Source organism: Podarcis vaucheri (genome assembly GCF_965113315.1).
Source record: "Podarcis vaucheri genome assembly, chromosome: 5".
In the NCBI taxonomy this organism is placed as follows: Eukaryota; Metazoa; Chordata; class Lepidosauria; order Squamata; family Lacertidae; genus Podarcis; species Podarcis vaucheri.
In genome coordinates, this window is record NC_138763.1 from 11,996,770 (window position 1) to 12,013,724 (window position 16,955).

The 16,955-nt window shown below is 44.2% G+C and overlaps 2 protein-coding genes across 2 annotated transcripts in view; one reads left to right on the forward strand and one right to left on the reverse strand.

Moving 5' to 3' along the window:
• Positions 1–6,327, forward strand: part of GNB4 (G protein subunit beta 4) — a 33,199-nt gene extending 26,872 nt beyond the window's left edge. The window contains exon 10 of the mRNA XM_082224580.1: positions 370–6,327. Coding sequence (XP_082080706.1) covers positions 370–476 — 107 coding nt within the window. The 3' untranslated portion in view covers positions 477–6,327. The remainder of the gene's footprint in view (positions 1–369) is intronic.
• A 1,795-nt stretch (positions 6,328–8,122) lies between these two features.
• Positions 8,123–16,955, reverse strand: part of MFN1 (mitofusin 1) — a 36,106-nt gene continuing 27,273 nt past the window's right edge. Inside the window, exons 14-18 of the mRNA XM_082224283.1 lie at positions 15,329–15,558; positions 13,972–14,127; positions 12,252–12,448; positions 11,270–11,404; positions 8,123–10,353 (exon numbers count right to left, since the gene is read on the reverse strand). Coding sequence (XP_082080409.1) covers positions 10,284–10,353; positions 11,270–11,404; positions 12,252–12,448; positions 13,972–14,127; positions 15,329–15,558 — 788 coding nt within the window. The 3' untranslated portion in view covers positions 8,123–10,283. The remainder of the gene's footprint in view (positions 10,354–11,269; positions 11,405–12,251; positions 12,449–13,971; positions 14,128–15,328; positions 15,559–16,955) is intronic.

A 16,955-nucleotide genomic window follows, 5' to 3' on the forward strand; every position in this document is an offset into this window, starting at 1 on the left:
CAGGTTGTTTAAGGCTTCCTGGCGACATATATGTGGTCAAGCTTGGGATTTGATCCTTGATCTTTCACACCAATGTCTAATTTGTCCATTCGTTATATTAATTCTGGGAGAGCCTAAAGTGACATGATGGGATGGAGTGTTGGACTTGAGCTCAGGAGATGTGGGTTTTAATTCCTGCCCAGCTGTGAAGCGTATTGAACGACGTCAGGCCATTGTTCCTGTCTTTGCCATCCTACTGTCGAAGCTGTTGAAATGGTTATGTATGCTGCTGTGATGGTATTGGAAGGATGGCAAGATAACAAATGTGGTAAATAATAAGACTCCTTTTGGGGCCACCCATCCTAATGTTATTTTTGCTTTCTCCCCCAGGCGTCCTTGCTGGCCATGACAACAGAGTCAGCTGCTTAGGAGTTACTGATGATGGCATGGCTGTAGCTACAGGATCTTGGGACAGTTTTCTCAGAATCTGGAATTAATCTGGCAGGCCACACACACACACAGACACGCACACCTTCTCCACCGAGATCTGGAGAGATCAATGCTGCAGCCTATTGCTGTGAAATAACATTTCTACCTTGTATTTACAGGTGAAATTTTTCTACTCACTGATTTATTGCATAAATAGGCTTTCTGTAAATGAAGTATATATAAATATATATATAAAATCAAGCGAAGTTGTGGGTGGGAGAAATTGGTGACTTGGGGTGGGGAACAGGACATAACGTTTATGGTTGACAGAAGCTAAAAGCCAGTCCATCTTGTGTTTGGCTGTATTTCCTAGAGGGATTTCTGTTTGTGCCTATCCCGGCTAATTCTGTACTTTTTTTTTGTACATAACTGAATATACACATAGCAGCCAATCATGTAACATTTTGTCTGTAAGTAAAGAAATAATGTTTGCCATTTTTTTTAAGAAACTGCATTTATATAGCTATACATTTAATCTGAGATGTCTCTTTCCTCCTGAGTTCTGCGGCGGATCAACTTAGATTGTTGTTTTGATATGTTTTTATTCCCCCACCCCCAAGTGAATTTACTGTAGATAAAGTGTGAAGTTATTGAGCTGTTTGTGGATTTTATAACGGGAAGTGTTTGAATTACTGCTTGATCTGTCTTTGTTTCTATCCATTTTAAAAAGCAACAACAGGAGAGAAGGCCCTGACGACTTCTTGCGACACCTAGCGCCTTACTTGCTTGCTGACCAGTTTGTTTAAATTGGCGGTTTGATCCTATTTGCCTGTGGACCCTGGCTAGTCCATTGGCAGTCAGGGGGGTTCTAAACACCAGGGGGTTAAATAGGCCATCAGACAGACATTTCACAAACAAGAACTGAAATATTTTGGTCTGCAGACTATATGAGCTTCCTTCCAGCAGCCTCTAAAATTTGGATCAGCGTGTAAGTTGAGGGACTGAGGCTGAAAAACTGCTGAGCTAATCGTTTGTTTTTATTGGAGCACTTGTAAATGGGAAGTTTTGACCTACTATAAAATCATCAGCCTCTACAGTCTGTATTTCTAGCAAAGATGCTGTTTCTCATGGGATCGTACCACTCCAAGTCCATGTGGGGGCATAACGCTGTTCTGAAGGCAGCTCCTCTCACATTCAATCTCGTTCTCCTGTACAATCCACAGGTTGATCTGTTTGTCAGCTTGAGAACACCCGCCTGATGTTTTGCACATGCGGAGAAATGATAAGAGCGGGAGTGCATTCAAGCATTCTTCCAACCTTGGGATTTGTATGCTAGCATAAGTCTTGGCTCTTAGAACCTTCTGCTCAGTTGCACCGATCAGCCGCTCTAGGAAAGGCTGAAAGCTCATTCTAATACTGCCAAGTTACCCAGACATTCCACAGCAGAACAGAGTTGCCTTTTATGTGTGCCTGTCCCAGAAACGGCATGACGTTAAATGCTCTTTGGGCGGGTGCTCTTGATGGGAGTTGGAGTCCAGGAATATCTGGAGGTCCACAGGTTCCCTTTTGTCTTCATCTCTCTCTCTAGAACATTTCATCCCAGTTAATCCTGATCCATTAATTGCTACAGTTTCAGCCTTTAATTGGGAGCCAGGTGTTACGGAAGAGCATCCTAACAAACTGGCCACACTGCCTCCTAAAAAAGTTAAATGTGTGTGAGATGAAGTTCACCCAGTCACAGCTCATAAGAACTGTTATACAGCAAAGGGTTAGAAATAGCTTTTAAAAATAAAAATAAATCACTGGAATCAATTTATGGTGCTGGTAAAAAAAATGTGCCTGTGCTTATAATCAATTAAGTGAATCACACTCTTTTGGAAATATTAAAAGAGTGGACACAGGAGGTGGATCCTTGGTTGTCTTCTCATTGTGCACACAGTATCAGAAGATGCAATTTTACATTGCTGTTACGTGCCCATTTCTCAAAGTGTGGGGTAAGAGGAGCTTTTAAAACAATCCCAATTCTGTTGGCAAATATCGGGAGCTGTCGACATTAAAACAGTCTCGCAGCTGAGCCATCTGTTTTGGCAAGTTTCAGCTGAATTTTTAATCACTCATTCCAGCCTTTCGAGTTGCCCTGGTTTACAACAGTAAAAGTGCCAATTCATGTGCCAAGCATAGTGGATTTAGTAGTGGTAAAAAAGACACTACTACATTGTGATTTTTCAGGAATTTGCTCCTCCGCACACTAACAAACCTATTGTCTGTGTAGGACCAAATTCACAAGCGCCACTCATTTCATGTGGATCAGAGAGCATAGGGGTCAAGTAATGTTTCAGGATTTATATTATTTTTCTTTCCACGCTCAGGCAGTCACTCTGAACTGTGTACAAACTCTGTACAAACCTCCCTTGTTACAACCAAACACAAGCCACCTTTCGAATTGACCTTAAGACTGACTTGCGCTTGTAAAACTAATGCAGTCCTTGAATTGAAAAGTGAAATGCAGTAGCTCCAGAAAAGCTTTGAAACTGAGAATGGATGGGCAAGTGAGCCAAGCAAGCTGGCAGATATTGTTACATGGCCGCTTCTGCTTTGTGCCAGTTAAGGGGTGCGACGGCTTATACCCATGTATTAGAATGCATGTATTAGTGACCCTGGGAATGGATACCTGTGGAAATGTCTTGTTTATAGATGAGGTTGTATGCCTGGAGTCCCCAACATGGTGCTCATGGGGGCATCATGGTACACTAACCCTTTGTATCTGCCAAGGACCCTTACGCCTCTAAAAAATATTATTTTTAAAAATTATTTTTCTTCCCTTGCCTACTTTTTTTCGTGTCATTGGGCAGGGTGGTTCTGAGCAGCCTTGGTTTTTCTTCTGTGAAATGAGTATTTTGTGATGCCCATGATTTCCCAAGTACAATTTGTGAGAGTTACAGATCAATTAATGGAGGATTTTGCAGGTGTGCATGTGGTTCTTAGAGGCTTCCACTCTCATCTGCCTGGAGCTGATGGGAATTTATATTCCAAAACACCTGGATGGCACCAGATTTCTCAAGGCTGCCCCACAGATATAAGCGGTTTCATCTTAAGTCGAAACTGAGCTGCCTTCTGTGCCCTTGACTTGTAACAAAAGCATTGCACTGCTGTTCTTCAGTGTTGCTGACACCAAGGGCACTTTTTTCTTTTTGCATGTGTGTACATTGTGCATGGCAGAAGGCAACTGCACAACTGTGGAGTTTTGATGGGAAATTTCCTTGTTTGTAGCATTTTGGACTTCGTTGCACAGAGTGCTCACATCCGCTTTACAAAATGAACGTGGCGTTTGTTGGTATAGACCACCCCTATTGATTTAGCTAGATGTCCCAAGTCGCTATTGTCCTAGCACCATTCAGGTTGGACACAGCTTGAAATGAACAGAATATAGGCAAGGGGCAGAGCTGTTTCCTAACGTTCCCTCTTTTGTTTTAATGGGGCTTGTTCAGAAAAAGCGGCAGTCGTGCCGTGGGTTTGCTAGCTGTGGCCTATGTTAAGCTGTCAAAAGGCTATTGCTAGGCCAATTACAGGATTACTCTGGTTTCCAGCAACACAAGGAATGTAGTATATTTGAAATATTTGCATTCCTGTTTGGGTTCAAGTTCATGATTTGAGTACTGCCAGCTGAACTTGGCATCTGAACACTGGAAGTACATCCTTACCTGCAAGGGGGTCCGTCATTTTTGCCTCTGTGTTCTTGGCTGTTCCGTGGCTTACTTTAACAGGAGGATCAGCATCCCTAGGGCAGATTTTTCAACCCCTTGTTCCTTACTGCAATTTCTTGCACAAATTTACCTGCCAGCTACATCCATGGTGGCCTCCACTCGCATGTATTGCACTAAATGATGTGGAGTGGAGCAGCGATTTGCCACGTGGATATGCCAACTGCTGGAATGAGTTTATATTTCAAAAGCGAAATCGCTTTCCACCTATTGAGCCAAGCCTCAGGGTGAGCCACAATTTGTGTGAATCAGCCAGCCTCCGTCTTCTAAGAGAACCAAGGGGGGTCTAGCTCATATGAGCATCCCAGGTTGAGTCAAGGGTTTGAGCGGTTTTTTTCTCCGAAGAGAAAGGTTGCCCGTGAATTGGCAATGTTGCATTTCCTGATATGAAACACCTGCTGCACTGTATGAAATGAAAATCACTCCTGGTCTTGCCCCACTGCAAAGTTCCATATTAATTCAGAGCACAGCCAAAGCATTCTGAGATTGTTTCCTCTGCCCTTGCTCCCCATCTCCCACTACACCAGCCTTTCTCAACCTGCGGGTCCCCAGATGTTGTTGAACTACAACTCCCATCACCCCTAGCTAGCAAGGCCAGAGCTCAGGGATGATGGGAGTTGTAGTCCAACAACATCTGGGGACCCACAGGTTGAGAAACGCTGCACTAGACTTTATGTGCTGTTGTTGTTCAGATGTCAGCGTGACTAGGTCATTTTCGGTTGTTGCTTTCAAGGAGTTTGTGCAGCAGAGTGACTGCCAGTAGCATTTCATAGAATCATAAAACCTTGAGTTGGAAGGGATCCAGGGGTCATCTAGTCCAACCCCCTGCAATGCAGGAATCTCAGCTAAAGCATCCATGACAGATGGCCCGTAGAAATCAAGGGTGCCAACAAATGAAAACTGGCCACCATTTAACAACAGTTCAAAGACATCCCATCCTGTCCGGCGGCCCCAGTTGCCCGGAAAGCATCCGTAGGCTTTGGTCATGGGGCAGGCCAAGCCAGGGCCCAGAGTGCCTCCCCGTTCTCTGTGGCTGCAATAGGGCTTGCCATGTGAACAAGGTCTACAGCCAGCCAAATCCTCTGTCTGTGGGTGGGACCCAAAGTCATGCATTTGCAGTGGGGCTTCTTAAATGTTCTTCGTCCCTACTGAGCAGATAGCTCTGAATGTTGGGTTGGGAGAAGGATCTTAAACGCCATTGGCTGCAGCTGGGAGGGAAAATAGCCAGTGCTCCCTCTTTGGGATCCCGGTCCTTAGGTAGAAATGTCCAATGGCTGTCTCTGACCTTGGAAGTTCAGGGTCTCTGTGTTACGCCTCCTTATCTTGGTCTGGCATGCATGCTGCCCGAACAACTTCTTCCATGTTTGGGGCACTTGCATGCCATGGTCTTTCTCTTTCTCAAGTCAGTTACTGATTGTAAAATACACGCAAGACTGTTAAAAATGCTCGATGATGTTACGGTGAGTACGTGAACAGTATTACTAATGACTTATAAATGATGATGATTACTTTTTTATATGTGCCTGACCTTTCTCGTGCCACACGACGTTCGGTTTTGACTAAATGTGGGCATCTTAAAGAGACGGTTCAAGCCTTTGCTTTTACAACACAATGGTGCTCTTTCTTTCCTCTTCACGGCAACGCATCTCGCCATGTGTATATTTGCATAGCCATCCAAAGGAACTGCATCCGTTTTCAGAAATGAATGGGGTTTTCCCGCTCTTAACGACTTGCTTCAACCTTTTCACATCCAGGGTGTGTGTGCACAGTGGTTTGGTGTATGTGTGTGGTTCTCTCTCTTTACCTTACTGCCAGCTTCTTTTGAGGAAAAAAAACCTTCCAAAACATTTCCAGGTGCCAAGTGATTCTGCACCGCCTTTTGGATTGTGTATTCAGAAAGTCTTAAAAATTATTTTATTTAACCTAATTAAAAAAAGAAGAGTGCAGGGACTTGTGCCATTTGTTCTTCTAACAGTGCTGTTGTATAAAGACTTCCCTGTGGATTAAAAAATAAAAAAAATCACTTGCTATGAATTGTTTATATTCCTGCCTCTCCCCCCCCTCCATAACAAACCTTTCCTTTGTATTTGTACAGTGGTTCCGTGAAAGATGTTACCCTGACTTGATATTGTAACCAATAAACCGCTTTTAACTAGGATTTCTTTGCCTGCGATGGTTCATTTTCCTTCCTCCTTCTCTCCTCCTCCTTTGGAAATATGAGTTAATATGGGACATGGCTGTATAATACTTACACCTCTTTCCTTATGTTCAGAACCATTTTTTATATGCCTAAGCATCTGATCTGTTACTTGTTGTTGTTTAGTTGTTTAGTCGTGTCCGACTCTTCGTGACCCCATGGACCAGAGCACGCCAGGCACTCCTGTGTTCCACTGCCTCCCACAGTTTGGTCAGACTCATGTTTGTAGCTTTGAGAACACCGTCCAACCATCTCGTCCTCTGTCGTCCCCTTCTCCTTGTGCCCTCAATCTTTCCCAACATCAGGGCCTTTTCCAGGGAGTCTTCTCTTCTCATGAGGTGGCTAAAGTATTGGAGCCTCAGCTTCATGATCTGTCCTTCCAGTGAGCACTCAGGGCTGATCTCCTTAAGAATGGAGAGGTTTGATCTTCTTGCAGTCCATGGGACTCTCAAGAGTCTCCTCCAGCACCATAATTCAAAAGCATAAATTCTTCGGCGATCAGCCTTCTTGATGGTCCAGCTCTCACTTCCATACATCACTACTGGGATCTGTTACATAACTACCATATATACTGGGGTAGCTGCAAAGAAGTGTGAGTAAACTTTGCTCAGACAGTGGAGCGTGTCTGCTTCCATAAAGGCCATTGCCAGGGGACCCACCGAAACAGTATGGGACACTGGAAGGAGGGGAGATACTGCCAGAATTGAGGGAGGCTGTCTTTCATATATGATTCCCCCTCCCTCCAATCTTGCCTTTATAGCTGATTAAATGCAATGAGCAAAACTGTTTGCTTGATTTATTAGCTGCCTAGTATAAAAACCACTTCAAGGCAGCAAAAGGTGGAAAGGAAATTTTGGTATCACAAAATATTAGATATCAAAATTGTCCTGAGATAGTGGTTTAGAAGGTAATAAATTGACTGTAATAATAGACATGGGAAGAGTTAATGTGTGTGTGTGTATATATATCTCCACATAAATTATGCACATGTGCATACTACATTTTGAAACGAGCATTCTAGAAATGGTCAAATTCCATTTTAAAACAAGTTAGTCCCAGCTTAAACTAAATAATCACTGTAAGGTCTTAAAAGTGTGTTCTAGACTGTCTTCTATAGAAACCTTAGCCATTTCCTGCCACATGCTTTCTCAATCTCAGCTGTGATCAAACTCTATAATTTTTTGCCTGTGGCTCCAGCATAAATCCTTTTGTGATACATGACCACTGCAATTAAACAGGGCAGTAATGTAAAATGAAATCATAATAATCTGTCACCAGTGCTCCTGAATTCCCATCACAAACTAACTTGAAAGTGTGGAAGATGCAGAATGTTAAACATCACATTTTATTTAGGACAACCAATATGACCATTCTGTTTTACTTAGAATTAAGTATGGTTTCCCTTAAAGAAGTAGAAATTACAGATTAAAGCTTATTAACAAGAACAGTCTGTCTGGATCAACCAATATTCTTTTTGGTTAGACCCTGAATTAGATGAGCTTTAGTTTAGCAGCTAAATTTTAGCTACAGCAACAATTAAGCTTGGGCCTAGACTACATATTGTGAAATACGAGAATCAGTTTGGTGGTTCCTGCACAGATATCTAGATCTGCAATAGCTGAAACCTTGCTGGAAGAGGCACCTCATTCAAGTGGAGAAATCCTATTAAGAAAATTGTTGAGCTTCCCCAGCTGAAGCAGAGGGCGAGAGCTATCACTTGACTGCAGCAGGCTAAAATCATTTCAGGACACTTCACTACCAAAGAAGTCTAGAAGTTTATTTAGTTAGGACTTCCAACAATAAAGTGATAATCTTGGGAGGAAAATACCAATTGCAGTGAGGTTTTTAATTTCCCCTTCGAGCCTTCGCAGTTTAGAGAGCAGAATTCTCCCAACGTGTCATATCTTCATACATACAGCCAGCAAAGAAACATGAAACGACATGTATGACAACAGTGAATGAAGAAAGCAGCTACTGAGTGAGTAGCTTTCAAATTCGTTGTGTTACTTGGCCAACATAAATACCTACAAAAATGTGCCATAACAAAAGATGTGTGTAAGTCTATCCGTTGTTTTTAGAGAATTGTAGACCTTAAATAGCTGCAATCTGTACAGTTCATGGTGTCGTTTTAGTTTCACATTCATCAAATGTTAAAAATCCTTCTGGCTGCATTCACAATGAAACACACCCACCCACCACCCACTTCAAGCAGGAGAATCGTGTCAGACATTTCAGTGCACCAGAGTAAAAATACAAGAGTGAACCTCAATTTTTTTGCTAAACAAAAGTCACTACCAACCCAGCAGTTTCATTAGCCCTTCCTGAGCAGTGGATTTTCGTGTTCAAGCAACACTACAAAAACACGGGCTCTTTTACAACTAAGTTCTCATTTTGGTTTTAAAAAAACATGCATATTTTGTAACTGTACCTAAAAGAAAGAAAAAACTTCCGCGCCAGCTTCACTCATAATAATTAAACAGTTCATCAGTTTCAAACGCATTACTCAAAGGTCACTTGTAGGAGCAACTGAAACTTCTGCATTTCTTTTTTGTAAAATGCACTGACCGAAAATTGTCATGGGAAGACGGGTATCGGAAAGCAGGAAAGCCCCTTGATTATGCAGATGAGACATCCCTAACCTGGTGCCCCCCTCTCTAGATGCTTTGGGTAAGCAACTCGCATCACTCAGTGCAACCATGGTAGACTGAAGCAGCTGGAGCAGGCATAGGCAAACTCGGCCCTCCAGATGTTTTGGGACTACAATTCCCATCATCCCTGACCACTGGTCCTGTTAGCTGGGAATTATGGGAGTTGTAGGCAAAAAACATCTGGAGGGCTGAGGTTGAGGAAGCCTGAGCTGGAGGCAACATCAGGTTGTAGGTCCTGATGCAGACCATCATTGAGGTCCTAACTGAACCACCATCAGCGAAAGAGTCCGTGTGCAATAAAGACTATTCTGTTAAGGGGGCAACTGCATAAGCAGAGCAGTCTTGATGCTTTTCAGGGTCTTAAAAGAGCATTAATCTTGGCCATGCAGCCTGAAATTAAATGCTTGGCCTGGGCCAGGCAAATAGAATGAATTTTGGACTTCCAGACACCTCAAAACTAGACACCCTTATTCTAGCTTCATACGCATGACATCGCTTTGGTTTTCAAGAACTACCATTGGGTCAAAAGGACGTATGCCATCACTGAAAAGGGCGTTTCTCCAGAACAGTTCTCTGAGCTAAGCCATGTTCTTCTCTACAAACAAAGTTGCTAGCTAATCTTGACTGAGAAGGTCTAATTACCAGGGCATTAAAGCTTTAAGAGCATGACAAATAAAATTTGACAGTCTTAGTCCCTTTCAACAGAATGGGAAATCCAGAGTTATGCCTGATGCTCAGCCATAGTGATTGTCTCTGCACTCAAACTTCGTAAATCCCTTTGGAAATCTGTCACCACAATACTTCAGCTCTGTAACAAGAGTCCTGGAAAAAGCCAGCAGCACACATTCCCACAGAGAATTCCAGCTAATACAAGACTTTGACACAGGATTAGGGGTGAATTCGCTCTATTCTCTTCCTGGATGCCAGAAAGAGGGGGGCTGTCCTTTAGGCAAACACTAATACAAAATACTAGATAGGTCTGCTAGTTTTATTATTTTTACACTGCCAAATAATTTTCTGTACGCACCAGTAAATATAAATTATTTCTCTTTCTAAGAAAAGATGCAAAAGGATTCAATCAGTGGTAATACTGCTTCGCTCCTCTAGCTCTCAGGCAGAGTTCATTTTCTAAGCATCAAAAGAGCCAGGCAGCAACTGGAAAAGTAGAATAAAGGGGTCTTGAAAAATTCATGTGACTTTGCAGGGATGGGAAGTAGTGTCATCTTGTAAATTCCACCTGGAGCAGCCAAAAAGTACGAGGCCTTCCCTTCATTTCTTTTTATGGAGAAAATCCTTTGTAAAACAGTCAAACTCATCTTCAAGGCGGACAGCTTTTTTCCTACGAAAAAAAGGGAAAATATGTGTGGCAGCAGCACATTACTTTTCAGAAATCATTTTTGATGATACTTACTCCGTTCCACTGAAAAAGTATTCACGAGTTTTGCAAAAAGTAAAAAAGACCCTCCTGGTACACCCCCCCCCCAAAAAAGCTCAACAACTATGTGCAATGACAATGGGTAGATCAGGGATCAGCAAACGTTTTCAGCAGGGGGCCGGTCTACTGTCCCTCAGACCTTGTGGGGGGCCAGACTATTTTTTTTTTTTGGGGGGGGGGAATGAACGAATTCCTATGCTCCACAAATAACCCAGAGATGCATTTTAAATAAAAGGACACATTCTACTATGCCAGTGTGGTGTAGTGGTTAAGAGCGATAGACTCGTAATCTGGTGAACCGGGTTCGCGTCTTCGCTCCTCCACATGCAGCTGCTGGGTGACCTTGGGCCAGTCACACTTCTTTGAAGTCTCTCAGCCTCACTCACCTCACAGAGTGTTTGTTGTGGGGGAGGAAGGGAAAGGAGAATGTTAGCCGCTTTGAGACTCCTTCGGGTAGTGATAAAGCGGGATATCAAATCCAAACTCTTCTTCTTCTTCTACTCATATAAAAACACGCCAATTCCGGGACTGTCCGTGGGTCATATTTAGAAGGTGATTGGGCCGGATCCGGAGCCTAGGCCTTAGTTTGCCTACCCATGGGGTAGATCATTCCCAGTTTTATAATACTGGGAGTAGATTGCAGTCTCTATAGAGTTGTATGTGCCTGCTCTAGACCTATCGCCAATATTGCCTCAAGGCACAGCCATGAGATTATGACGCCCCTCAAGGCCAAAGTGAAGCAGTCATTTCATCTCATGGCTGCTCAATTCGATAGCTGGGCCCCGTCACTGCAGAAGCAGCCCCCCTTGCGGCTATTTACCGTAGATGCTTCGAGTGGTTCTGGATTTTCTCCAGCTGAGCAATCTCTTTGGACAACCTTGCAATCTCTTCTTCCAGGTTCCTCTCTGTGATGTCAACTTGCTGGCACAGGCGAGCAAAAGTCATGGCCATTTCCCTGAAAGAGAAATCCAGAAAGCCCAGGTCCGCCGATTTGTTCAACCCTGGAGGCTCCGAGGGGGAAACGGCAATGAGATGTCCCCATCCCCGCCCCAATTTCCTGCCATATGCATGGATGACCAAGCGCTCAAGGGGGAGACCTCTACCTCTTCTTTTTGACATATGTAATACAGAAGAACAGGGAAACCCTGAAATGTGGCTCCCATTTTGGTCCTGCCAACGTGTCACTTTCAATCAGTAGTTCCCAAAGTGAGAAGTACTGCCCCCTGGGGTTCTGGAGGTGGAATTACCTAGAGGGATGCTAAGGGGCAAAGGTGGGCAGGGGGTTCTGGAGGTGTGAATTACTATCAGATTTTGAAAAGCTGGTACCACTGGATCAATTTAATCACATGCTGAAAGGTCTCTTTACCAAGGGATAACTGTGGAGAGGGTGAGAAATGAGTTGGGATGAGCCACAGAGAAGGAAGTAGCTTCATCTTGGAACTTTCAGGATAGGGCAGGTGGGAATTAATAACAATAATAAAAAGAATAATTAACAATTATAATTATACCCCACCCATCTGGCTGGGTTTCCCCAGCCACTCTGGGCGGCTTCCAACAAAATATTAAAAATACAATAAAACATCAGATGTTAAAAACTTCCCTAAACAAAGCTGAGTCACAGGCTCTTTCAGGGACCTAACAACAGTTTCTCTATAAAAACCACTCCGTCCTTTGCATTGCAACACCCGGCCACCCCTTCCAGTTGCCTTGCAGAGATCCCCTTTGAGGAAACTGCTGAGACGGCCCTACAACTTCGCTCCTCTGGATCAGAAGCCCAAGTTACGGAAACAGACAAGACGTACTGTTGCACCTGATGGCTGCAGTTTGCGCTGGTGAAGCTGACGATCATCTGAAGCTTCTCTGTGGCGTAGTTGACAAACTGCTGCTTGAAGGCTCGCTCTTTGGCTTTGGTTGTCCAAGTGAGCCTCTCGTAGAGATACAGAAGCCCATATAAACTCAGCGAGAGGGAGATGACCTTCCAGCCAACCGTTCTCCAAACCTGGAAGAGGAACACCAGGGTCAGAATTTGAGCAGGATCTATCTAATAATGCAGTGTTTCCTCCAACGTGGGTCCCCAGCTGCTGTTGGGCTACAACTCCCATCATCCCTGACGGCTGGTCCTGCTAGCTAGGGATGATGGAGCAGCTGGAGACCCACTTTTGAGAAACACTGATTTAATGCATCCAGACTAGACTACTGCAATGTGCTCTACAAGAGGAGCTGCCCCTGAAGACTGTTTGGAAGCTACAGACAGGAAAAAACAGGCTTTGCCTTGCTTTGTCTGTGGCATGGCAGCAGAAGAGACTTTTTATTCACAGTATTATAAATTTATCCGTAACATTTATATCCTGCTCTTGCTACTCACAGGAGCCCAGGAAGACATGTACATCAGCGATAAAATACAGTTAAAAACAAAGGGTAGGAGTCACCTTTGAGACCCATCAGCAAAAGCCCTGCACAAGGACTTTCACTTGTGCAATGGGGTTTCCCCACCTTCCCCCCTGATGTGCCCCCCAAAATTGGCTTGGGGGCTGTAGGGAGAATCCGCTGAATGGCACAGAGAGTGAGGATCGTTCCACCTGGCAAGCTATGATGCTTTTGGAGATGGTACATTTATAAGAGCCCGACACAGAATTCCACCCAAAATAAACCCAAGGATCTAAACCTTGTTGTTTAGTCGTGTCCGACTCTTCGTGACCCCATGGACCAGAGCACGCCAGGCACTGTCTTCCACTGCTTCCCACAGTTTGGTCAAACTCATGTTTGTATCTTCGAAAACACTGTCCAACCATCTCGTCCTCGGTCATCCCCTTCTCCTTGTACCCTCCATCCTTCCCAACATCAGGGTCTTTTCCATGGAGTCTTCTGTTTTCATGAGGTGGCCAAAATACTGGAGCCTCAGCTTCACAATCTGTCCTTCCAGTGAGCACTCAGGGCTGATTTCCTTAAGAATGGATAGGTTTGATCTTCTTGCAGTCCATGGGACTCTCAAGAGTCTCCTCCAGCACCATAATTCAAAAGCATAAATTCTTTGGCGATCAGCCTTCTTTATGGTCCAGCTCTCACTTCCATACATCGCTACTGGGAAAACCATGGCTTTAACTATACGGACCTTTGTTGGCAAGGTGAAACCATAGTTTGCTTTAAACCAGGGTTTCCCAAACTTGGGTTTCCCAAGCTGTTTTTAGACTGCAATTCCTCATCATCCCTACTCACTGGCCCTGCTAGCTAGGGATGATGGGAGCTGTAGCTCAAAAACAGCTGGAGAGACAGGTTTGGCTTTAAACAATAGTTCAGTGCAGCATGTGAGCTGGGCCACTGTGCGGTGCTGCACACCTTAGCACTGCTCCCCTGGTTAACAGCCCCCCACGGCACAAAGGGTGCCTTAGACAGAGCGCTGCATATACATAATATGGGGAAGTAAGTGGGCAGGCTATTAATCCATCGCCACATGCTGCCCATCCCTGGGTCTGGTGCTTTCCCGGGATTTCTCACTACGGCAGAGTGGCGCAGGGTACTCACAAGTCCTCCGACAATGATGACGGTCATGGAGGTCCGGGAGGTCAGCGACGCCAAGTTGGTGACCAATGAGACCATGAGCTCCTCCTGTGATGCATTCTCTGGGGTCAGAGCAGGGGCAGCGGGAGCACAAGGGGTGGAGGCAAGAGAACGAGGGATCTAGGGGCGAAGAACAGAAACTGAGATCCATCTTCCCAGGAGACCAGAACGGGGAGAGCTCAGCTTTAAATAAACAGCTCACAATGAGTGTGTTCGTGAGCTACGGCGGGTTGGATGAAACTATTCAATGGTGGAGCATCAGCCTTAAAAAGGGGTTTCAAATAGCTTCAGCAAAGGGCTGTGCTAAAGTGCAAGCATATTCTGCAGCTAGGCAGTCCAAATTCTGCACCAAGAAAGCAGAATTCTGCAACCTACCCACGTTATTTTGTACACTTTGCTCTGCTGCTTACATAACTGGACACAGCCGATCCCGATGGGACTGGGCAAGTACCAATATATCTCAAAAGCCAGTTTTAACTTATGATAAATAAATCTTGCACTATTTCCAGAAGGAGTGCAAGCTGAGGCCTCAGAAATTCTGCAGGTTATGGGGCAGAACTAGGGGCTCAGCAGTGTACTGAAGCCCCAGTTTATCTGGCAACCCGCTCAATGCAGAGGTTGCAGCAAGTGCTTCCCACCCAATTTCAAGCACACCTTTGCTGTCATGAGGACTACAAGCTTGCTTTGCAAACTGAAATGCAATAGAGAGACTCGGGAAAAAGTTGGATTCCGTGTCGAGAACCACGTTCCCTGTTTTTCCTGCCCTCTTGGAAAAACAGGCCCATTTGACTTGCATGGATCATAACTTCGCACACAAAGGCTGGGCTAGGGGAGGAGACCAAAACCTGCCCTGGAATATAAGAATAGAGGAAGCTGAGTCAGACCATTGATCCATCGACATCAGCATTTTCTCCCCTGAAACAGCAACAGCTCTCCAGGGTTTCAGACCAGGTGACAATCCCAGCCTTGCCCAAAAAATGCCAGGGATTGTCCGTGGGACCTTCTGCATTCAGAGCAGATGATCTATCACTGAGCTCCCCAAAGGTCTGGCAGGAATTGCCCGCCAAACGGTATAACTCCACTCTAAAGGCCTGCAAGGGAGTTGCACATTGGCACTTGGGAGCAGGAAAAGGTCCCACTGTTGCTGTTTGAGGCTGTTTTGCACACAGGCAGGCAGCTGCCCCACTAATACAGAGAACAGAGAACAGAGACAGACGCCATAGGTCTCCATTGACACACTGGAGATGCTACTTGCACCCGGTGGATCGGGATCCTTCTGCATAAGCTGAAGCCCCCTAGAAAAACCCTGCGAAGCACTCACTGCAAGAACCGGCTCCGCCACGCCGAGCAGCACCCGGTGAGCGTTTTTTGGGCCCAGGTACCGGCTGACGAGGGCCGTCCAGCCCAGCGAGAACCGGAAAGTGATGTCCTCTTGGAAGTCGGAGCACAGGCTGTTGCAATTCAGGTCGTAGCTGAGGTCAAACTTCCTGCACGGAATCAGCAAGTGGAGCTTGCTCTGGACATCGGAAGGCAGCAGGGCCTGCAGGCTTTCTGGGAAAGAAAGGAGAGGGGTGAAAGCAGAGCTCAAAGCAGACTCCCCCCACTACAACTCCTATCTATCTGTCCCATTTATATGCCACCTTTTTTAAAAAAATGATATTTATTGAAAAAAGAATTTTTAAGAAAAATTACAAAGAAAAAAGACAAAAACAGAAAACAGAAAAAGAAAAAAGAAAACCATCATTTTCAAATTCTCCACATTCATTACCTTCTTTCCATGACCTCCTCCTCCCATCTCTTGTATCTTGATTAATAATTGTCACAGCAAAATCTTTCCATAATTCATAATATTCCGTCATTACATTACCTTACTCTATTTTCATCTTATCTTATAAAAAACCTTAAAACTTAAATCTTATTTTTACCAGCTTCTCATAACCATTACCTTTTTACCTAATTCTTTAAACATTTTTACAAGAGCCAAGTAATTTCATTTCAACATTTTTCCAACGTTCATAAAACATTTCTAATAATAAAAAAGAGAATAAAAACAATCCAATCTTCTTCCAGCCTACCCTCCCCCCGGTCCCGGGATTGTCAGTCCTTTTTATCCCATTGGTCTGGCACATTAACCTGGTGATCTTATATCCGAGGCCTTCAAATCTCTTCCATGTCCCTTCCGCAGCTCTTCTTCATATTTTCCTTTCACTCGTGGGAACTCCAGCTTGGTAGTGTTTTTGACCCTTTTCAACAAATCAGCCCCTTTCCCATAGTCCAGACTAGACTCCATGTGGTATTTTAAAACATGTTTCAGATTCCAAGATTGGGAGTCCCAGGAGCTCCAAACCTCTGACGGCCCATTGCCAGACTCGGAAAGTCCAAACATCCCTGCATAGGGGGGTCAGTCCAACCCCCCATTTCCTTTTTTTTTATTAAAATCATGTTTATTAGAATTTCCAATAAAAACAGAATAAGAAAGATAAGAAAGAAAGATAAAGAAGAAAAAGAAACAGAGTAACAAATTTAAACCCTTCTTTTCATAACCTTCTTTCTGGGACTTCCTCCTTCCCCTCCCGATTGTATTCCCCTTTCCTTAAGTTGGTTCCACAAGCTCTCATTCCCGAATTAAACCTAATACATTTTACTCATAAGCCAATTTAAATTTACACAATCTTAACAACATTCCTTATCTTAAAATAATACACAATTTCCCCCCCAAGATCAGTTCTCGTTTCCTTCCACGAGTTCCCCCTTTCTTAAAAAAGATAAAAAATAAAACAAAAACATATAAGATCAAAGTTATAAAGAATATAAGATAGAAAATATAGGAAAGTTCAAAAAATTGATTACATAGCCTTTGGATTCTAAGATTCCCCCTCCCTTCCCCGGTTTAGATTCCCCATGTCCATCTGTCTGTGTGTTGTCAGCCTGGAGGTCTTAAGTCCACA